The following is a 24,113-nucleotide window of genomic DNA, read 5'->3' on the forward strand; positions in this document are numbered from 1 at the left end:
AGTACCACCCATAGTGCCACCACCACCTGTACCATCCATAGTACCACCACACCCATAGTGCCACCACCACCTATATTGCCACCAACCACCAGTACCACTACCACAGTACCACCCATAGTGCCACCACCACAGTACCATCCATAGCACAACCACCACCACAGTACCACCCATAGTACCACCACCACAGTACCACCCATAGTGCCACCACAACAGTACCATCCATAGTGCCACCACCACAGTACCACCACCACACAGTACCACACATAATACCACCAGCACAGTACCACCCATAGTGCCACCACCACCAGTACCACCCATAGTGCCACCACCACAGTACCACCACCAGCACAGCACCAATACCACCAGCACAGTACCACCTCTAGTGCCACCACCACCAATGCCACCATAGTACCACCACCCATAGTGCCACCACCACAGTACCACCCATAGTGGCACCACCACACACACCATAGTTTCACCACCACAGTACCACCCATAGTGCCACCACCAGTGTACCACCCATAGAACCACCACCACCAGTTCCCACCCATAGTGCTACCACCACAGTACCACCTATAGTGCCACCACCACAGTACCACCCATAGTGCCACCACCACCAGTACCACCCATAGTACCACCACCACCAGTTCTACCCATAGTGCCACAACCACCAGTACCACCCATACCACCGCCACCATAGTGCCACCACCACAGCACCACCCATAGTGCCACCACCACCTGTAACCCATAGTGCCACCACCACCTGTACCCCATAGTGCCACCACCATAGTACCACCCATAGTGCCATCACCACTAGTACCACCTAGTACCATCACCACAGTATCACCATAGTACCACCACCACAGTACCACCCATAGTGCCACCACCACCTGCACCCCAACCATAGTGCCACCACCAACTGCACCACCCATAGCACCACCACAGTACCACCCATAGTACCACCACCACCACCCATAGTGCCACCACCACAGTACCACCCATAGTGCCACCCCACCACCACTATAGTGCCATCACCACAGTACCACCCATAGTGCCACCACCACAGCACACCCATAGTGCCACCACACCACCCATAGTGCCATCACCACAGTACCACCCATAGTGCCACCACCACAGTACCACACCCATAGTGCCACCACCACAGTACCAACCATAGTACCACCACCACCTATAGTGCCATCACTACAGTACCACCCATAGTGCCACCACCACAGTACCACCCATAGTACCATCACCACAGTACCACCCATAGTACCACCACCACCACCTATAGTGCCACCACCACCACAGTACCACCCTTAGTGCCACCTCACCACCTGTACCACCCATAGTGCCACCACCACCTGTACCACCCATAGTACCACCACCACCACCTATAGTGCCACCACCACAGTACCACCCATAGTGCCACCACCACATGTACCACCCATAGTGCCACCACCACATGTACCATCCATAGTGCCACCACCACCAGTACCACCCATAGTACCATCACCAGTACCACCCATAGTGCCACCACCACAGTACCACCCATAGTACCACCACCACCACCTATAGTGCCACCACCACAGTACCACCCATAGTACCACCACCACCAGTACAACCCATAGTGCCACCACCACGGTGCCACCCATAGTACCATCACCACAGTACCACCCATAGTACCACCACCACAGTACCACCCATAGTGCCACCACCACCACCTGTACCAATCTATAGTACCATCACCACAGTACCACCTATAGTACCACCACCAGTACCACCCATTGTGCCACCACCACCTATAGTGCCACCACCACCAGTACCACCCATAGTACACCATCACAGTGCCACCCATAGTGCCACCAACACCTGTACCACCCATAGTACCATCACTACAGTACCAATCATAATTGCCACCACCACCAGTACCACCCATAGTGCCACCACCACCAGTACCACCCATAGTACCATCACTACAGTACCACCCATAGTGCCACCACCACCAGTACCACCCATAGTGCCACCACCACAGTACCACCCATAGTGCCACCACCACAGTACCACCCATAGTGCCATTACCACCAGTACCACCCATTGTGCCAACCTCAGTACCACCCATAGTGCCGTAACCACAGTACCTCCTATAGTGCAACCAGTACCACCCATTGTGCCACCACCACCCACCAGTGCCACCACCACAACCACAGTACCACCCATAGTGTCACCACCACCCACCAGTGCCACCACCACAGTACCACCCATTCTGCCACCACAACAATACTACACAGTGCCACCACCAAATTACCACCCATAGTTCCACCACCACCAGTGCCACCCATAGTGCCAACACCACAGCACTCCCATCACCTGTACCACCCATTGTGCCACCACCACCACCAGTACCACCCATAGTGCTACCACCACAGTACCACACCAATGCTGCCACCACCACAGGTACCACCCATAGTGCCACCAGCACCAGTGCCAACCATAGTCCCACCACCTCATCGGTACCACCCATAGTGCCACCACCACAGTACCACCCATAGTGCCACCACCACCACCACAGTACCACCCATAGTGCCACCACCACAACCACAGTACCACCCATAGTGTCACCACCACCCTTAGTGCCACCACCACAGTACCACCCATACTGCCACCACAACAGTACCCACCCATATTGCCACCACCACTCACCCATAGCCACCACCACCACCCATAGTGCCACTCACCACATTTCCCCACCCAATGTGCCACCACCATATTCTCACCTATAGTGCCACCACCACACACACCCACAGTGCCATCATCATTACCACCCATAGTGCCCCACCATCACCACTTACTACCCATAGTGCCACCACCATCACTACCCATAGTGCCACCAATCTCACCACCAGTAACACCCAGTGCCACCACCACTGCACAATACCAACCATAGTGCCACAACCATACTCAGCACTGTACCAACCCTAGTGCCACCACCACCACACACCCATAGCCGGCCACCACCACCACCCATAGTGCCAACACCACCACAGCACCACCATAGTACCACCACCACCACCACCAGTACACCCATAGTACCAGCACTACATACCACTATAGTGCCACCACCACAGTACCACCCATATTGCCACCACCGGCAGACCACCCATAGTGCTACTACCACCCACCAGTAACACCACCACAACCACAGTACCACCCATAGTGCCACCACCACCAGCAAGTACCCATAGTGCCACTACCACCACTACCACCCATAATGCCACCATCACCAGTGCCAACTTAAGTGCCACCACCAGTACCACCCACAGTGCCACCATCAATGGTACCACCCATAGTGCCACCACCACCAACAGTACCAACTTTAGTGCCACCACCACAGTACCACCAATACTGCCACCACAACAGTACCACCCATATTGCCACCACCACCACATAGTGCCACCACCACATTTCCACCAATAGTGCCACCACCACATTACCACCCAGTGCCATAATCATTACCACCCATAGTGCCCCCACCATCACCATTACTACCCATAGTGCCGCCACCATCACCATTACTACCCATAGTGCCACCACCATCACCACCAGTAACACCCAGTGCCACCACCACTCGCACAATACCAACCATAGTGCCACAACCATACCAGCACCGTACCAACCCTAGTGCCACCACCACCAAGACCACCTATAGTGCCGGCCACCACCACCACCCATAGTGCCAACACCATCAGAGCCACCATAGTACCACAACCATACCAGCACCGTACCAACCCTAGTGCCACCACCACCAAGACCACCTATAGTGCCGGCCACCACCACCACCCATAGTGCCAACACCATCAGAGCCACCATAGTACTTACACCACATTTACACTATGCTTTATAATTGTTCTACTCGGTATCGGAGTTAAGCCTGACAGGTGTTTTGCTTCGTGTTATAGATAGATGGATAGAAGTTTACACTGATTCAGGATGTACATAAACAATATAGTGTGAATGTTTCTACTTATTGTGTTAGCTCACCATCACTCACTTTCTCCACACACCTTTTATCACTCACTTTCTCTACACACACCTTTTATCACTCACTTTCTCTACACACCTTTTATCACTCACTTTCTCTACACACACCTTTTATCACTCACTTTCTCTACACACACCTTTTATCGCTCACCTTCTACACGCCTTTTATCGCTCACTTTCTCTACACACTTCTTTTATCACTCACTTTCTCTACACACACCTTTTATCACTCACTTTCTCTACACGCCTTTTATCACTCACTTTCTCTACACACCTTTTATCACTCACTTTCTCTACACACACCTTTTATCACTCACTTTCTCTACACACACCTTTTATCACTCACTTTCTCTACACGCCTTTTATCACTCACTTTCTCTACACACACCTTTTATCACTCACTTTCTCACCTTTATCACCACTCTCTCTACACACACCTTTTATCACTCACTTTCTCTACACACACCCTTTTTATCACTCACTTTTACACACCTTTTTATCACTCACTCTACACACCTTTATCACTCACTCTTTATTTACACACCTTTTATCACTCACTTTCTCTACACACCTTTATCACCCACTCTCTCTCTACACACCTTTTATCACTCCACTTCTACACACCTTTTATCACTCAATTTCTCTATACACACCTTTATCACCCACTTTATCCACACACCTTTATCACTCACTTTCTACACAACTTTTTATCACCTACTTTTCACACACCTTTTATCACCACTTTCTCTACACACACCTTTTATCACTCACTCTCTCACCTTTATCACTCACTTTCTACACACACCTTTTATCACTCACTTTCTCTACATACACCTTTTATCACTCACTCTCTTTTTACACACCTTTTATCACTCACTTTCTACACACCCTTTTATCACTCATACTCTTTATTTACACACCTTTTATCACTACTTTACACACCTTTATCACTACTTTCTCACCTTTATCACTACTTTCTCTCTACATTACCTTTATCACTCATTTTCTCTACACACCTTTATCACCACTTTCTCTACACACACCTTTATCACCATTTCTTACACACCTTTATCACTAACTTTTCACACGCCTTTTATCACTCACTTTCTCTACACACACCTTTTATCACCATTTCTCTACACACACCTTTTTTATCACTACTTTCTCTACACGCCTTTTATCACTACTTTCTACACACACCTTTATCACTCACTTTCTCTACACACACACCTTTTATCACCACTCTCTACACACTTTTATCACCACTCTCTACACACACTTTTATCACTCACTTTCTCCACACACCTTTTATCACTCACTTTCTCTACACACACCTTTTATCACTCACTTTCTCTACACACCTTTTATCACTCACTTTCTCTACACACACCTTTTATCACTCACTTTCTCTACACACCGTTTATCACTCACTTTCTCTACACACACCTTTTATCACTCACCTTCACCTTCATATTTATTTAATATTTTCGTTGATAGATTTCGTAATTTTTCCCTTTTATTCGATTTTCTCTTCCGGGAGTCTTTGTGGCCTTCTGATAAATTATGTTCAGTCACCCCAATTGCCACTATGATACCACCCCCGGCTCTAGTGGAACTGTAATATGTTATTGTTATTATTACTATTATTGTTGTTGTTGTTGTTGTTGGTGTTGTTGTTGTTGTTGTTGTTGTTGTTGTTGTTTGTTTGTTTGTTTGTTTGTTTGTTTGTTTTTTAACCGAGGAAAAAACGTCTTATAGCTCTTACACATTGGTTCAATATATAGTTGTGTTAGTCAGCTCTATACTCTGCATCTCGTGGCTGTGTGAACGACTGTGTTTACATCCTCCTCACCCCCCCTGCCAAGGTAGCTTATTCCACCCTCTTAGTATGTACGTAGTGGTCCCTTGAAGGTTGTTGTTGCTGTGTGTGTGTGTGTGTGTGTGTGTGTGTGTGTGTGTGTGTGTGTGTGTGTGTGTGTGTGTCAGATCGATCCCAATCGCAATAGACCCCAGACTTACCTTCAACATAACCTGATCTAATTTAATTAACGTAACCTAACTTAACGATGTGGATTAGGACCGAATCCGAGTGGTTGGGATTATGGTGGAGCTTAGTTGGGACTCGCCCGCCCCCTCTTAGACCGGACAGCCCTCACTAGTCAGGGCTTCAGACTATTGCTTGAGGAACCTTGCAACCTTTGCCATAAGTTGAATATTGATTATCCTGCAAAACAATGTAACAGTGTAACATTGATCTAGACACTTACCACTGTTTATATTTGTGTCTGTCTGTCAGTCGGTAAACATCATTCATTGTTGATATATTATTGACTGGAAAGTAAAAGCAGAAGACCGGTAGAAAGATGAAAGAAAATAAATTAATTTGCCTCATTGAAAATTTTTAACACTTAGTAACTTTTTGACAAATTGGTAACTCAGGCCTGCACGTTCTGGACTGGTTAGGACGAGTTGTGGACATGTCGAGTTTTTGTTGCAGCTAAGTACAGTATAGCAACATTCACTTTTATTATATCCAGCCTACTGCCCCTCCCCTCCACACCACCCCTGCACCACCCCACACCTTCCTTGCACAGCCCCACACTTCCCCTGCACCACACCTCCCCTACCCCACACCTCCCCTGCACCACCCCACACCTCCCCTGCACCACCCCACACCTCCCCTGCACCTGTCTTAGCCATTAGTGTTTTGGTTGTTGGCGGGCGTATGAGTGTGTTGGTGTTGACGGGCGTATGAGTGTGTTGGTGTTGACGGGCGTATGAGTGTGTTGGTGTTGACGGGCGTATGAGTGTGTTGGTGTTGACGGGCGTATGAGTGTGTATTGGTGTTGACGGGCGTATGAGTGTGTGTTGGTGTTGACGGGCGTATGAGTGTGTTGGTGTTGGCGGGCGTATGAGTGTGTTGGTGTTGACGGGCGTATGAGTGTGTTGGTGTTGACGGGCGTATGAGTGTGTTGGTGTTGACGGGCGTATGAGTGTATTGGTGTTGACGGGCGTATGAGTGTGTTGGTGGACGGGCGTATGAGTGTGTATTGGTGTTGACGGGGTATGAGAGTGTGTTGGTGGGCGTATAAAAGTGTGTGTGTTGGTGTTGACGATTTGATAAGTGGGTAGGGTAGTGTTAGTGGGCGTATGAAGGTGTGGGTTGTGTTGTGGGTGTACAAGTTGGTGGGGTGGGCGTAGTGTTAGTGGGAGGCATGAGGGTGAGGGTTGTTGTGGGTGTACAAGGGTGGGGCGTAGTGTTAGGTGGGCGTATGGAGGGTGAGGGTTGTGTTGTGGGTGTACAAGGGGTGGGTGGTGTTATGGGCGTATGAGGTGAGGGTTGTGTTGGGTGTACAAGGTGGGTGGGGTAGTGTTAGTGGGCGTATGAAGGTGAGGGTGGTGTTGTGATGTACAAGTGGGTGGGGTGGGCGTAGTGTTAGTGGGCGTATGAAGGTGAGGGTTGTGTTGGGGTAAGTGGGTGGGGTAGTGTTAGTGGGCGTATGAAGGTGAGGGTGGTGTTGGGGTGTACAAGTGGGTGGGTGGGGAGTAGTGGGCGTATGAAGGTGAGGGTGGTGTTAAGGTGTACAAGTGGGTGGGGTGATAGTGGGCGTATGAAGGTGGGGTGGTGTTGGGGTGTACAAGGGGGGTGGGGTGTTAGTGGGCAATGAAGGTGAGGGTGGGGGTGTACAAGTGGGTGGGGTGGGCGTAGTGTTAGTGGGCATGAAGGTGAGGTGGTGTTAAGGTACAAGTGGATGGGGTGATGTTATGGGCGTATGAAGGTGAGGGTGGTGTTGTGGGTGTACAAGTGGGTGGGTGGGGTAGTGTTAGTATGTATGAAGGTGAGGGTGGTGTTAGGTGTACAAGGGTGGGGGGGATGTTAGTGGGGTATGAAGGTGAGGTGGTGTTGTGGTGTACAAGGGTGGGGTGGGGTAGTGTTAGTGGGCGTATGAAGGTGAGGGGGTTAGGGTGTACAAGTGGGTGGGGTGGGTGATGTTAGTGGGCGTTGAAGGTGAGGTTGTTGTGGGTGTCATGGGTGGGTGGGGTAGTGTTAGTGGGCGTATGAGGTGAGGGTTGTGTTAGGGTACAAGTGGTGTTAGAGGGTGGTTGTGTACAAGTGGGTGGGGATGTTGGGTGGGTGGTGTTAAGGAAGTGGGTGGGGTGATGTTAGTGGGGCGTATGAAGGTGAGGGTGGTGTTGTGGTGTACAAGGGTTGGGTGGGGTAGTGTTAGTGGGCGTATGAAGGTGATGGTGGTGTTAAGGTGTACAAGTGGGTGGGGTGATGTTAGTGGGCGTATGAAGGTGAGGGTGGTGTTGTGGGTGTACAAGTGGGTGGGGTGCTTTTTTATTATTATTATTATTATTGGGCACTCCCCTACATCCTTGTGTAAGGTGAAGCGCAGAAGCGTTTACAGCGCCCAACAGGGAAGCATGCTAAGTTCATGTTTGCCTTTATGTCTCATGAGTTAAGGGCGTAGAAGCCTAAAGAGTTTATGTCATCAAGTTATTGGAAGCTCCAACAACTTGTCCCTGAATACGAATTCGCAACTTTCGATTTACAGCAGGTACCTACTTTACTGCTAGGTGAACAGGGACCAAGGGAGGCTGGGAAGTATGCCCAAACAACTTCCACTGGCCCGGGAATCGAACCCGTGACATCTCGCTTGCGAGGCAAGAACGGTACCGCTCTACCACCAGCGCCCCCTGGGGTGCTGTTAACGGGCGTATGAGGGTAGGGGTGGTGTTGCGGGTGTACGAGTGGGTGGGGTGGTGTTAGTGGTCGTATGAGGGTGGTGTTGCGTGTGTACGAGTGGGCGGGATGGTGTTGACGGGAGTATGAGGGTGGTGTTGACGGGAGTATGAGGGTGGAGGTGGTGTTGCGTGTGTACGAGTGGGTGGGGTGGTGTTGACGGAAGTATGAGGGTGGTGTTGCGGGTGTACGAGAGGGTGGGGTGGTGTTAGTGGGCGTATGAGGGTGGTGTTGCGGGTGTACGAGAGGGTGGGGTGGTGTTGACGGGAGCATGAGCAGCGGCAGCAGCCTGGCGTTAGGGAACCTGATGATAAATATCTTTGTTTACTTCTCAGTGACATCACACTGTGCTTCATTATGATGGGCTGGTATTGGCTAGCTCTTCCACTTCATAGCATGGCATAGGCCTATTATAACGCTCCTTCCTTCACTTCCATGGCATTGGCCTATTATAACGCTCCTTCCTTCACTTCCATGGCATAGGCCTATTATAACGCTCCTTCCTTCACTTCCATGGCATAGGTCTATTATAACGCTCCTTCCTTCACTTCCATGGCATAGGCCTATTATAACGCTCCTTCCTTCACTTCCATGGCATAGGCCTATTATAACGCTCCTTCCTTCACTTCCATGGCATAGGCCTATTATAACGCTCCTTCCTTCACTTCCATGGCATAGGCCTATTATAACGCTCCTTCCTTCACTTCCATGGCATAGGCCTATCACGTAACTCTTTCCTTTTTTTTTCATGGCGTGTCATTGGCCTATCATGCCACTCATTCCTTCATTAGCCAATCATTCCGTACTTCACTTGTTTGATTAGAATGGTGTTGTATATCATAGCGTCTTGATTACGTTATATAAGTTCAGTTATATCGCTGTGTTAGGGTCACTGTAAGATTAGTTAGAGTAGCTTCCAAAAAGTATCTTTTTTAACGATTTTGTGTGAGACAGTATAACACACGGGACGAAGGATTTGACGACCTTACGGAGACAAAAGGAGTAGCGGTGTTCATTTTGAAATCCATCGGCCCCCCTCCTTAACGATACTTGTACACCTGTAACATGAGATCTTGTGACGTGGCGCATGTCTGTGGATGCCTGTCCTTAACACACTCACTTCAGGGAATACTGCCTGTAAGCACCTGGAGAGCTATGCATACTGTACTGTATGTGGGTGACCCCGACTCCCATTACATTCTGACTTATCCTGACACCATAACCCCCTGCCAAGCCTCCCTCCGCCAAGCCCCCCTGCCAAGCCCCCGCCAAGCCCCCAGTCGTTAGGTTAGGTTAGTTAGGTTAGGTTAGGTTAAATGAGTATTGGCAATATTCCTGATCAGTTTAATAATCGAGAAATAATTAGTCCAAGTTGTTTACTTAACTCATTCAGATGTTGAAGGCGAGGTTAAGGTTAATAAAATAATAAGTTGATTATATGTTGAGGTACACACACACACACACACATCTGAGTAGAGTTTATTCAATGGCTGGGATACAGACAGTACTGAGGGCTGTAGGGGTCTCAATCTACAGTAAGTGGTAACGTTTATTATTATTATTATTATTATTATTATTATTATTATTATTATTATTATTATTATTATTTGGTTATTGTTCTTTAAATATCAGAGTTTCGGAATCCTGTTTGTCAATTGTGTAATAAGGAAGCATAACTAAATCTGGTTACATAAATTTAAATAGCTCATTGAGATAGAGAGATACGTCCTAACAGGAAGAGCAGCGTCCCATCAGAGAGGGGGGCTGCGTCCTATCAGAGATGGGGAGGGAGCTGCGTCCTATCAGAGAGAGAGGGGGCTGTCCTATCAGAGGGGGGGAGGAGCTGCGTCCTATCAGAGAGAGAGAGGGGGGGGCTGCGTCCTATCAGAGGGGAGCTGCGTCCTAACAGGGGAGAGGAGAGCTGTCCTATCACGAGAGAGAGAGAGAGAGAGAGAGTTGCCCTAACACACACACACACACACACACACACACACACACAGAGAGAGAGAGAGAGAGAGAGAGTTGCTTCCTAACACACACACACACACACACACACACACACACACACACACACACACACACACACACACACACACACACACACACACACACAGAGAGAGTTGCTTCCCACACACACACACACACACACACACACACACAGAGAGAGAGAGAGAGAGAGAGAGAGAGAGAGAGAGAGAGAGAGAGAGAGAGAGAGAGAGAGAGAGAGTTGCTTCCCTAACACAGACAGACAGACAGACAGACATGTTTTATTTCTCTACCATAAAAACTCAACTAGGCCCTAACTATGCAGGCCCTCTCTGGTCTGGGTACGGTAGGGGTGGAGGGTACACAGAGAGTTTGGAAGGGGTGGTGTGGATTCAAAGGGGGTAAAGGGTACAGAGAGGCTGGAGGGTTGTCTGGGTACAAAAGGGGGTGGAGGGGTCTAGGTAGAGTGAGGAGAAGGGGGAAGGGGGAAAGAAGTTGGGTGAAGAGAGGGGGGAAGAGGGAGGGGAGTTGGGTGAAGAGAGGGGGTAAGAGGGAGGGAGTTTAGTGAGGAGAGAGGGAAGGGAGCGGGGTTTTCGGTGAGGAGAGGGGGGGGAGGGGAGATTCAGTGAGGAAAGGGGGAAAAGGGGAGAGAGGGTGATAACACCTTGGGTACAGAGACGTGAACTCATATCGAGGTTGATGATCGTATAGACGGGTAGGAGGAGAGTGTGAGGTGTGTTGAGTCTGGTGCGTGTTATTTTCGGAAATTGTATTAAAACACTAACCCTTGCTCTCCTATGTGATGCTGATGGTGTGGAGGAGTGCGGTACGATAGTTTGAACCTTGGCACGAGTTTGGTGGTTAAGGTAGGTGTGGCAGCGTGGTGCGAGGACAGGTGTAGATGAATGCAGTACGATAGTTTGATGTTTGTAGTGGCAGCGTGGTGCGGGAACAGGTGTAGATAAATGCAGTACTATACTTTAGAGTTTAGACCAACTTGGCATGGGAGTCGGGGAGGGTTTAGTTGTGTTGTTCCTCGCCAGGTGGGGCACAATTGCTATAAAGTTACATTTAAAACTTTGAATGATTTAATAAACCAAGTGTAGTTAACAGTATAAGAAAGTTAAGCAGTTTATACACTGTTCATGGGTTATTAATGCATGTTTATTATTCGGGTACAATATTCAATTGATTATGTATATATTATAAAATCAATCCGATTGTTTGAAATAAATTATTGTGCAATGAATAAAAAATGTCTGAAACGTGAAAAAATAACACCCTTTTCAGGTTGTAAAAAAATAAATAAATACAACATGAAGATAGCAACACTGCTGACGTTTACAGATGTTGTTTGGCGAATTTTACTTCCAATAATTTTCTATTGTTATTTTCTTAGTTTTATGATAAATTTTTACAGCAAGAATTGTTAACCTACGCATGAGTGCCTTTTGTCTGTATGTAATTTGGTCTACAGTTAAATGTCTTCTTACGATCGGAGTTGAAGGTCATATAACTCAAATGTCGTATTGTTTTAGAGACAGTTAATCACAGATGTATGATGTGTGTGATGTTGTATGCTGTTATATGATGCTGTGATGTATGAGAATGTGAGACTGTATGTTGTGGGCATTAGAGGGATACATAAAGCACATGCTCTTCTATGCACTGTGTACGGTGGCTGTGTGGAATTTTATTTGAACCAATATTTTACGGCATCTCATTTTTTATGCATTATTTGTATGTGTTGAAGTATTTTTTCCACCATAATCTAAGTTAACCGATGTTTGATTTTGTTTTTATTTTGTTTTTACGATTTTTCCACACAGTAATAAAGTTATATCGGTATCGATAACACTGACGACTTGAAGAAGCATAACCCGTTAGTACCTTACTTAACCTAACCTGAACTAACGCAACAACCTAACTTAACCTTAATGTAGCCTAACCTAACCTAATCTAGCCTTAGTTCGGTTATATTAGGCTGGGTTAGCATTACTATTTAATGTGTATAATCCTAAGGTGGCTGAGGAGGGTGGCTAATCTTCACGTGATCCGTCTAGTAGCGCGTATGAATGCATTCCTGTTCGTGTGGTGGTGGGGTGAACTTGTTGCTTGTTGGGAATGCATAAACGTTAAATATTTCAGGTATATTGTATTGACCAGACTGTCGTCTCTCTCTCTCTCTGTTACGATGTAGTGTGGGTGTTAACTGTGGATTTTCTGTTAACGTTCCTGACAGGTTGTAAAACGTTTCTGGCGGGATGCTGACAGGTTGTAAAACGTTTCTGGCGGGTTGCTGACAGGCTGTAAAACGTTTCTGGCGGGATGCTGACAGGTTGTAAAACGTTTCTGGCGGGATGCTGACAGGTTGTAAAACGTTTCTGGCGGTATGCTGACCCGGTTGTAAAACGTTTCTAGCAGGATGCTGACAGGTTGTAAAACGTTTCTGGCGGGATGCTGACAGGTTGTAAAACGTTTTTGGCAGGATGCTGACAGGTTGTAAAACGTTTCTAGCGGATGCTGACAGGTTGTAAGGTTGTAAACGTTTCTGGCGGGATGCTGACAGGTTGTAAAACGTTTCTGGCGGGTTGCTGACAGGCTGTAAAACGTTTCTGGCGGGATGCTGACAGGTTGTAAAACGTTTCTGGCGGGATGCTGACAGGTTGTAAAACGTTTCTGGCGGTATGCTGACCCGGTTGTAAAACGTTTCTAGCAGGATGCTGACAGGTTGTAAAACGTTTCTGGCGGGATGCTGACAGGTTGTAAAACGTTTTTGGCAGGATGCTGACAGGTTGTAAACGTTTCTAGCGGGATGCTGACAGGTTGTAAAACGTTTCTGGCGGATGCTGACAGGTTGTACGACGTTTCTGGCGGATGCTGACAGGTTGTAAAACGTTTCTGGCGGGATGCTGACAGGTTGTTTCTGGCGGGATGCTGACAGGTTGTAAAACGTTTCTAGCGGGATGCTGACAGGTTGTAAAACGTTTTGGCAGGATGCTGACAGGTTGTAGACGTTTCTGGCGGATGCTGACAGGTTGTACGACGTTTCTGGCGGGATGCTGACAGGTTGTAAAACGTTTCTAGCGGATGCTGACAGGTTGTAAAACGTTTCTGGCGGGATGCTGACAGGTTGTACGACGTTTCTGGCGGGATGCTGACAGGTTGTAAAACGTTTCTAGCGGGATGCTGACAGGTTGTAAAACGTTTCTGGCGGATGCTGACAGGTTGTAAAACGTTTCTGGCGGGATGCTGACAGGTTGTAAACGTTTCGGTGGGATGCTGACAGGTTGTACGACGTTTCTGGCGGGATGCTGACAGGTTGTAAAACGTTTCTGCGGGATGCTGACAGGTTGTACGTTTCTGGTGGGACTGACAGGTTTCGTTTCTGGCGGGATGCTGACAGGTTGTAAAACGTTTCTAGCGGGATGCTGACAGGTTGTAAAACGTTTCTCGCGGGATGCTGACAGGTTGTAAAACGTTTCTGGCGGGATGCTGACAGGTTGTAAAACGTTTCTGGCAGGATGCTGACAGGTTGTAAAACGTTTCTGGCGGGATGCTGACAGGTTGTAAAACGTTTCTGGCGGGATTCTGACAGGTTGTAAAGCGTTTCTGGCGGGATTCTGACAGGTTGTAAAAGTGGTCGAATATTGTACGGCAGAAGATTATGTTTGATATCACAGCATTAACAACATCAGAAGACACTGAACTGTAATTAATCCTAACTTAATTAATGTAACTTTAACAAAACCTAACTTAACAAAACTTAACCTAATTGAATATAACAATAAGTGAATCTAACTTAACCGAAATAAATCTAACTTAATCTAACTTAATCTAACTAAACTTACCTGATCCAAATTTAACCTTTGATATTTTTTTAATGGCAAATCAAAGATGTTGATAAGAACCAGTCAACCTAAACTAACTAAAATTAACGTAACTTAACCTAACCTAAATACATCAAACTCAATCTAATTGATGCTTAATATGTGTGTGTGTGTGTGTGTGTGTGTGTGTGTGTGTGTGTGTGTGTGTGTGTGTGTGTGTGTGATAACGTCTTGACATGTGTGAGAACGTTTTGTGTTGCAAGTGTGTTAAGAATGTGTTACAAGTGTGATATACCGTTAAACACGTGTTACAGGTGTGATCTACCGCCAAACATGTGTTATAGGTATGTATCAGCTTGAGTTAACGTTAAACATGTGTTGCAGGTGTTGTATGTGGGTGAGGCCATGGCCGCCAGGGACCGTGCCACACGCTACTCCAGTGTACAGAAAGATACCACCCTGGGCTTCCCCTACCAGGTCCCGCGGCCAGACGGTGAGGAGAGACACCCAACACGGAAACACCTCACTGGTTCAGAACAGGTGAGTCCTCAGTCTTGTATTACCTCACTGGTTCAGAACAGGTGAGTGAGTCCTCAGTCTTGTATTACTCTAAACTAATCATCAGCGTATAACAGCGCAAATTAGGCCAGGAACAGAAGTCAGAAAAAGAAGGGGGTACCCTGGTCAACAGAGTAACATTTGTCTGCATAGCTAAAACTAAGTTTTGAGGTGTGGAGATCATAGAACCTTGTGATGCAATTGTCAAAAATGCGTGCGAGCTGCATACGGCGCCATTTTTCAAAATGGCCGACGTTATTTTAAGTCAGAGTCTCTGGAACTATGCGACTTAGGGTAATGATTATGGTGTCAAAACTATATGTTTTCAGGGTCAAGGAATCTGATAAAGATACTCTGAGTTCATGTTTATGCTGCAGTGCATGGTTGTTCATTGGTAAGACACCAATACCGCAGAGCACACGATTTAGGAGAGCAGTTACATAAAAGGTTATTCAACAATTCTGGTGCAGCCAGAAGCTGGCTCATGATCTTAGGTACCACAGACAAGATGGAACATCGTGTGTCATCTCTTATCAATAGGATGTCGGATCAATGACTTCGTGTATTGATATGACAGCTTCTTGCCATTTTATTAATTGATTGATACACTGCAGGATATGTAGGTTAAAGCTGTCTTCTGTTGGTGGAAGTTTCTTAGCAGGTACATTTTTTCGACATACCATTTCACATCTTAGCTTTTTACCTTTATCCTCTTTGCCACTGATCGGCTTGTTAGCCGCTTGGGCAGTTGGTCACGCCTCTGTTATGCACTGTTGGCAAGTACTGGGTATGAACTGGATCCTGAATGTATTGGAACCTGCTCTAGTGGTGGTGAAGTCTGGTCTTAAAAGAGCTTACACTCGGTGCCGTCACAACACTCTCTTTCAGTTTGTTCCAAGAGTTCACAATTCTCACTCCGAAAAAGTTTGCCATCACTGTTTTCTGGTCTTGTGGCTTCTTCAATTTTGAGCTGTGACCCCTTGTGGGGTGGGCATCCGCCAGCTCCAGGTATGTACATTCGACTGAGTAATGTCCTCTGAGATGTTTATACACTTCACTTAAGTCACCTCTTGCCTGTCTGTGGTATAAGCTAGGCAGTTGCAGTCATTCTAATCTTTCTCAGTAGCAGGGGTGCCATAGAGCAGGCACCAGTCTGGTGGCTTTCCTTTGGACATTTTCAATCAACTGACAGTTTCTAGCATATCTCGGGGACCTGACGGGGTGACAGTACTCCAGATGGGGAGCATCTCACTCTTGAAGAATTTTACGAGGGATGAACCATCTAGATATCTGCACGACCTTATTAGGTTAGGTTAAGTTAGGTTACATTAGGTTAGGTTAGATTAGTTTGGATATCTAAATACAGGGATGACCAAAACTAAAATTTTACCCTAAACTATTATACTTTGTATACAGTAGTTTGTTAAAAAAAAATTCTGACCTTCCTGAGTTCAGATTAGTGTGCTACAAGTGGCTGGATCTAACATCAGCCCTTGTGAGTTAAAACCTCACAAGCACTACACCTCAGCCCACTTAGCTACTTCTTTTAATTGTGAAAGCTTGGACTTGCCTGAGGAAGATTGCTTATGATGTTAGTGGACTTTTAAGCACAGGAGAGACCTTAGGGTGCTGAAAAATTGAGACTTGTTGAACAACCCCCTTCGGATTTTAACAGGCTTGTAACTTATGTTTCATTCCATGTTTCAATTTCTATGGGGTTTAGGGTTATGGGTAATGTAGGAGAAACAAGACTGGAGGAACCAGAAGTGGATGAAAGTAGCACAAAGTAGAGATGATAAGACAGGCTTAATTCTAGCACCCATAGATTGACATCAGGTCTAAGAGCCAACAGAGTGAGTGAGTGTGTGTGGGGTTTATTATGTTTACATTTGATTTTAATTGATGAATCTAAAGTTAATCCTTCAGAAGGACTGAGAGTTAGCTTAAATAGGTTGGGATAAGTCTGTGGATACAAGAGGTGGACTATATAACCTCCCACTTCCATAAATCTGAGGCAGTCCCAAACAGTGGTACTGTATTATTAAGGCATTCGAGACCTGTTTGCCCCTTCGGCGGGGAGATATGGCCTTCTCCTATGTTCAGAAATAAAAACTTTTTAGGACAATGAGTTGGTTGACTTATAAACCTTATACAGTATGTACTGTAATTTAATGATATACTCTAGGTGTTTCAGTAAGTTTACAACATTGCTCTTACAGTATTATTATAGTCATCAATATGATTTAGATTCTTATAAATACAATAGTTATAATATACTTTAAAGTTCATAAACAAACTTAAATACAGTACTAAACTTATGAGATATGTTTTAGAATAAATTTGTCAAAATCTCTAATTGAGTGCTTCATTGCAGATTACAGTACCCAGTTGTTTGAGTCGCCTAAAGTCTTGGGATTACACTGGGTTTTCCCTTGACTGGTAAGACAAAACAGTTTTGTCTTGTAAGTCTACAGTCTTTACCTGCTTGTAGCAGTTCAGATAAATACTTTATTCTCTTCATCCATTGTCAGCTTACTAGTCAGTTGGGCAGTCTGTCAGTTCTCTGTTACACTTTCTTGACAAGTACTGTACACAGTACTGTACTTGTACTGGGAAGCATGTACTGGCTCGTGAACTTCAGAAGAAGTAGACTGAATTTAACCACTTCTGCTTATGTGTGTGTTGAGAGGAGAGCTGGTAGGTGTTGTCACATGAGAGAGTAAGTCAATGTTTATGGGTCAGAGGAATAGACACTTGTCATTTTGAAATGTATTTAATATTCTTGATCACAATACATGTCCATACACTCTGTGGAAGATAAGAAAAGCAAACATAACACAAGTAGTATCAGTGATGTCCTCCCCCAAAGAAGCCCACTTACCAGTGATCAAGGGGAGACAGCAGGTACTTGTTTCCAGGTATGTTGTTTGGCAATGTCAGAAGAGGACATCTTCAAAACCCCTACCATGCTGGTGATAATGGCCGGCTGGGCTGTATTGACTTTGTAAAAGATGCAGGAAGCTTTCTTAAACTGGTAAATCTTCTTGCACATGCAAGGGCTGAGCTTCCTCGGCAGCTTCCTTATCCTAACAGACCTCCCATGGACACCTGGTTCCTATGGCCTCTTGCGTCCTCATTGCTCCCACTGCACGGCCATTGTCCGCTGAGGCTCGGTTATCTGTGAGCTTGATTATGGGCTTTCCAAATCAGAGGCGGTGACTTGTAGTCACTGTCTCAAGGGTCCAGCTGTTGCAGAAGTGTTGTCACAGGCATGGTAGGTAGTGATGGCCGAACCGGGGTTGGTGGAGACCCAGGTGGCACCTATCTCTCCGAAGGCAAGGGGCCTGGAAGCTAATCGGGGATGTGCTGGTCCATAACATACTGCTCAATCTTCCTGAGGAATTTCCTGTTTTAGCATGGTTCTCCCAGAATCATGCATTTTGACTCTGTATTGGTCATACTCCAGTACCTCAACTATTTGACTGGTTCTGTCCCACCTATTGGGGCGATTGCCCTCCTGGTTCTGCACCTGGATCAGTCTCAGATAGGTAGGCGCAGTGGGATCTTGGTATTTTCCGGCCATCTTTCAACTGCTGTGACGTGGCGCCTTCACAAAGCCCACTCCCACTCAGTTGCAGTCGTTCTCCATTCTTTCCGAGGATCGAACTTGTCACGTGTCCCGGGATAAAGTCTTTAATCTGCTTACTGAAGATGATCTGGACTGGTGATGCCCAATATCTTGGTCACGGGTATTCTTGTACTGTAACAACACCCAACAAAATTTATCATTGTTCAACCAACCCTCCTTGACAGCATTATCTCTGATGAGCCTCTTACCAGACTTCACTGCCAGCTCTATACGCAAGTTGGAATGTGGGAAACCGACGGAAGACATTCTCTGACAAACACCGTAGGTACTGAGAAAGCACTTGGTCTTGTATGCCTCGAACTGTGGTCCTCCATCAGATGATAGCTCCTCAGGCATCCAGAACGTGTGGAACATGGTGTGCAGGTGCTTGACAAGCACTTTTGCATTGGTCTCACCCTTGCCACAGTGGAAAATAGAGAGCCAGTTGGTGTACCTATACACTTTACCAGGTAGCTTGACCCATTCAAGGAGAGATAATCAGCACACATTTGCTGGAATGGGTAGACCGGCGGATGTGTGTCTGTCAGTGGTGCGGCAGGCTGGGAGGGGGCCACCTGGTTGCATATACGTAATACACTTGGCCCGCTTCTGCCTGATATCCCCTGTAATGCCTGGCCACCAGACACTGGCCAGTGCCCTCGCGTTCATACCATCCGTGCCTTGGTGGGCGGAGTGGAGCACTTCCAACACCTCACTACTAAGGGTCCATGGTACCATAACTCGGCCCACGTAGAGGGGCAGCCCATCATGTATGCACAATCCAGTCCTGAACTGGAAAAATTCTCTGAGCTTGTGGAATCCATCAATGATTCTTTTCATCAGGGCTTGCACGGTCATGTCTTTGGCCACCACATCCCTGATTCTGTCTAACGATACCATTTGTAGGACGTCCACTGCAGCAGCTACTAGGGCTCCCACGTGCTGCTCTAATGTCAAGGATCGGGCTTGTTCCTCCTCGGTAACTGTTCAGTGGAGGCCAGCTATCATGCCCATTGATGGCATCCTTGACATAGCGTCTGGTCCCTCATGCTTCCAGCAGGGGACGTGTACTATCCTGAACCTGTAGTTCAAGGTTTTTCCTTCAATTTTAACACAATTTTAACAGTCTTGGGTTTGGGATGTCCTCTAGTTTCTGGTCACCTAGGATCTTGACCAGTGGTTTGTGGTCAGTGGCAATGACTAAGTCATCGTAGTCCTATATAGAGTAATGAGCCTTCTCTAGGGTGTCTGCCACTGCCTCACCCTCTACCTGGGGCATAGTGCGACTCTGCTGAAGAGGTGAACCTACTGCCTGTCAGGACCAGCTGCCAGCCATCCAGGCAGCAGTACGGCAACTCCGATTCGCAACTGTAATGTTTTTGTGTCAAACAGAACCCGATACCCGTTTTGGAGAAATCTGTAGCCAAACAGATAGGGCGTCCCGTCTGGAACGTTTTCACTCCTCCCTCCAGTGCCTGAACAATCATGCTTCTGGAATCCTGAAACAGTTTGTCTCGCTGTTCATCCCGATAAAATTTTACACTTGGTTTCAAAAGTTCCCTGAATATCTCCATTGCCGGTCGCACTGCATAGGCATAACTCACTTGTTGTACTAGGCCAAACCATGAGCGTATTCCAGTTATGTGCTGGGGTGTAGGAAAACTCTTGATGCTCTCCAGTAATTGCAGGCATGGTCTGACCGACTCTGGGGTGACCTCGAACCTTGCAAATTCCACAGTACCTCGTGCAAATATAAATTTCTCTGGGTTAAATACAATGTCATTTGTGCTGCAGAGAGTGAGGAAGTGGCAGGTCTGGAAAAAAAAACACTGCTTGATGGAGTTGGTCCATAGGAGAGAGTCATCATTGCACTTTACCTTGTATGGTACGTCACTTGTGATGAACTCGAATCTATGAGTGTATCCATTTCCTGCTGTTAGGTAGCCCTGTCGGGTGATCATGTACCGGTAACGATCCCAGGGTGTGATTTATGTAGTGTACAGTAGTCTCAAATGTTCTCGTGTAGCCTCACACTGTGGTATCCATTCCATGCATCCAGATCAATCTTCTTGGTGTTAGTTGGCACAGAGATCTCCTGGTGGAAGGATGGTGGTGTGTGGTGAGTTTGTCTCACTGACTCCTGGTTGAGAGCTTGTAAATTGACCATCCTTCGCGGTGACCCATCCTTTTTTGCCACAATTACCATCTGGTGGCACCATTTGGTTGGGGTCCCTGGTGACACTTCCTCCAGGACTTGGATCCTTACGTCCCGATTCAGGCCTCGTTTGACCTCCTCCTGCCAGTGCAACGGGACTGGTATCGGTGTGTGTATACCACTATTGGCCTTGTGTCCGGCCTGAGGAAGATCTACAATGGCTCTCCATGCATCATTGTAGTTGTTGGTGCTCACATACATTGAATGCACTAGAGGCATACGTACGTATCCATTATCCCTTGCTGGAGCTTGTTGAGGTTTTCAAGGACTGGCTCGAATGGAAGTGTACTCAGTACTGGACGTGGTTGTACTCTCCTTGGGCACTCGCATTGTACCTCCTTGGTAGTCTGGCTATCGCCGGTGCTGTCCGTCGTTTTTATGCCAGCTGCCGCTGTCCCGTTTCCCCTGGGCTTCTGTGGAAACTCTCCAATTGCCTGAAAGTTCTCCGAAATGCCAAGACCTGAACAAGCCTGTGGATGGAGGAATAAGCCTGAGCAGTCCTTGGCAATGTAGCACAATTGCTTGGTGGATCTAACGTGGCCACCTTTGACATGTCCTGTAATATTAATGAAGACCCCACCCATCAGATTCATTTGGCTGTTCGCCACCGTGCAGATGGTCTGGCTGACCGGCAGCAGATCGCTCAGTTGTAACCCCAGGAGTGACAGGAGGAATGGACCAGCAATGGTGGTCTGGGTTCCTGTGTTTGGGTAGGATCTAACATCACTGGCCAGTTTCAAGCGGCTACTCCTGAGCCGTAGGCCCAACTCTTAGTTAGGTTGTTGCGGTGCCTGCCGACAGGCCCAGCCCATGGCTTCGTGCCATAGTTGATGGTCGACTACGAGGCGCCTGCTGCTGGACTGCTTCATGGTGAAAGGCCATCATTGCCGTAGTTGTTCACCATTGTCCCATCTGGCTTGAGCTGGCCCATCTGGCAAACTGACTGGAAATGGCCAAACTTGACACACAACAGGCATCTTGGCCCTAACCCCATGTCCCGTCTTTCCACAGTAGGCACATTTCAAGGTTGGGCTGACGTCTGCCACCCCAAATTGCTTCTGTTGTGGAATTCCAATAGCTTGGGGTGGAGTCCCGCCGTGTGGTCAGACAGGGGACCCTGTGATCTCAGGCCTAACTCCTTGGCTTTAACAAACGTCAAAATAGCATCGAGGTCCATGGTTTTGTTTTCTGGGTGACTAAGTAGGTCCTTCTGGATATCCACATTGAGCAGGCCTTTTGTGATTTGATCTCGGATGACTTCGTCTGCGTAGCTAATGTAGGTGTCGCACCCTATCTTGGTATACTTCACTCTATAGCTACAGACAGATGCCTGCCCCTTGTCATTTGCAGCAGAATGTCGCACCTGCTCGCCATCATTCTGTACCAGATGGCCCAGTTGCACCCTGTCCACCATCCTGTTATTTTCTCTCACTGTCAGTTTCTTATTTCACAAAGGAAGTGGGTCTCATCTTTGGTGCAGAGCCCTCCCCCACAGGTTTCAATGGAGGTCTCTGCAAAGAGCTTCCTCACAGCACTCTAGGAGCTACACTGCAACCATGTCCCCAGTCAGGCCAGTGGCGGTCTTGTAGGTGGCCCAGCGGTCCACAAAATAGACCCAGTCCTCCTCAGTCAGGCCAGCAGTGCGCTCGGATTGCGTGACCTTCTGAGGTTTGGGTCCTCCTGTCATGGTTGCAACTGGCACAGTGGCGGTCGTCTCTGGTGGGTGTACATTTGCCTGGTGCATCTCAAGTGCCTGGTGCATCTCAAGCACCTGGATGGCCCCCGTCTCAGACAACTCTGGGGTCTCGTGTGGGCAGCCCTGCATGGTGCAAGGCAGCTGCATTTTGACTCTCTTTTGTGTGTATTGGACTAAATGTATCCTTCTCAGCATAGATATTTTCCTACTCACTGTGCCATCAATGTTTTTAGATCAGAGGAATAGACACTTGTCATTTTAAAATGTATTTAATATCCTTGATCACAATACATGTCTATACACTCTGTGGAAGATAAGAAAAACAAACATTACAAAAGTAGTATTATCAATGAGTAAGTGACTTAAAGTAATTAAATCAGGTTCCCATAATGGAGGTAAACTCTCACACTTCTAGAAAATTTGAAACAATGATTCCTGAGCTTCTCTAGTGATTAAGAAAGATCTTAAGTGGAAGATGAGGAATGACACCACATAGAGTTACAGATCCTATGGAACTTTGTCTCTCAAATACTGTATTCAGAGGTGATGACACAAGGCTTCTCATTGTTCCTAAGACATCTTGGGGTCGCAGAATGATTGTTGACCTAATGTGATTAATGCTCTTAAGTGCAGTGCTTTGGAGACATTCTGATAGATAAGACTGAAGTAAAAACATGTGCGGCTTCATATCCCACAAGTTAGAGGTAATCAATGTCATCAGTTAACATTCGATGATTAACATTTATCATTATAAATCTTATTCAAAGATTTTTGTGTTGAGTGAAGCTTTCTGTGGACAGACTGAATTGAGATTGTCACTCTATTTTAGCTTCACAAGAGGAAGCAATAGGTCAAGTAGAGCACATTCATTAATTTTTAAAGATATGTTAAGTTATAAACTGGATGATAATTTGTGAGGAAGCAGTGAGGTGCACAGATGACAGGCAACTTTAATGTCAATTGATTTCTGGGGATGGATATGCTGGTGATGGGTGTTGCTACATTGTGTGAAATGGTAGGAATGAGGCACAAAATATTTGGGTCATGTTAGATGATACTTGTAGATGAGCTAGTGTTGATTCTTGACTCCAACCACCATGCAGTAATAGCAGGAAATGGCTTACTGTGGATGGCAGTGGTGTGTGTACAAGAGAAGGAAGTGATCGCAAAAATGTCTAAAAGAAAGTGTACATTTAATGCACACCTTTAGTCTAAATACTGTACTCTCTTATTACAAAAACTACTGAAAGTGATGTACTGTACAGTGTGAGTGACTTTAGCATTGTACATGGTGCCCACAATACTGTTCAGTCTGCCTCGGACTGTTTGTCAATCGATGTGGAAACAGTGGGTGTCAAAATATATTCTTATTTCTACATCTACAGTACAGCATACTGCTCAAGTAGAAGAAC

General features: G+C 46.7%; 1 protein-coding gene across 3 annotated transcripts in view; it reads left to right on the forward strand.

Annotated features, from left to right (window-relative positions):
• LOC121856564 overlaps positions 1–24,113 on the forward strand; it is a 71,127-nt gene that overhangs the window by 41,610 nt on the left and 5,404 nt on the right. For all 3 annotated transcript variants that reach the window (XM_042352177.1, XM_042352176.1, XM_042352175.1), the window contains one exon: positions 14,989–15,144. In XM_042352177.1, coding sequence (XP_042208111.1) covers positions 14,989–15,144 — 156 coding nt within the window. The remainder of the gene's footprint in view (positions 1–14,988; positions 15,145–24,113) is intronic.

This window comes from Homarus americanus, unplaced genomic scaffold, assembly GCF_018991925.1.
Source record: "Homarus americanus isolate GMGI-L3 unplaced genomic scaffold, GMGI_Hamer_2.0 scaffold17532, whole genome shotgun sequence".
NCBI classification, from domain to species: Eukaryota; Metazoa; Arthropoda; class Malacostraca; order Decapoda; family Nephropidae; genus Homarus; species Homarus americanus.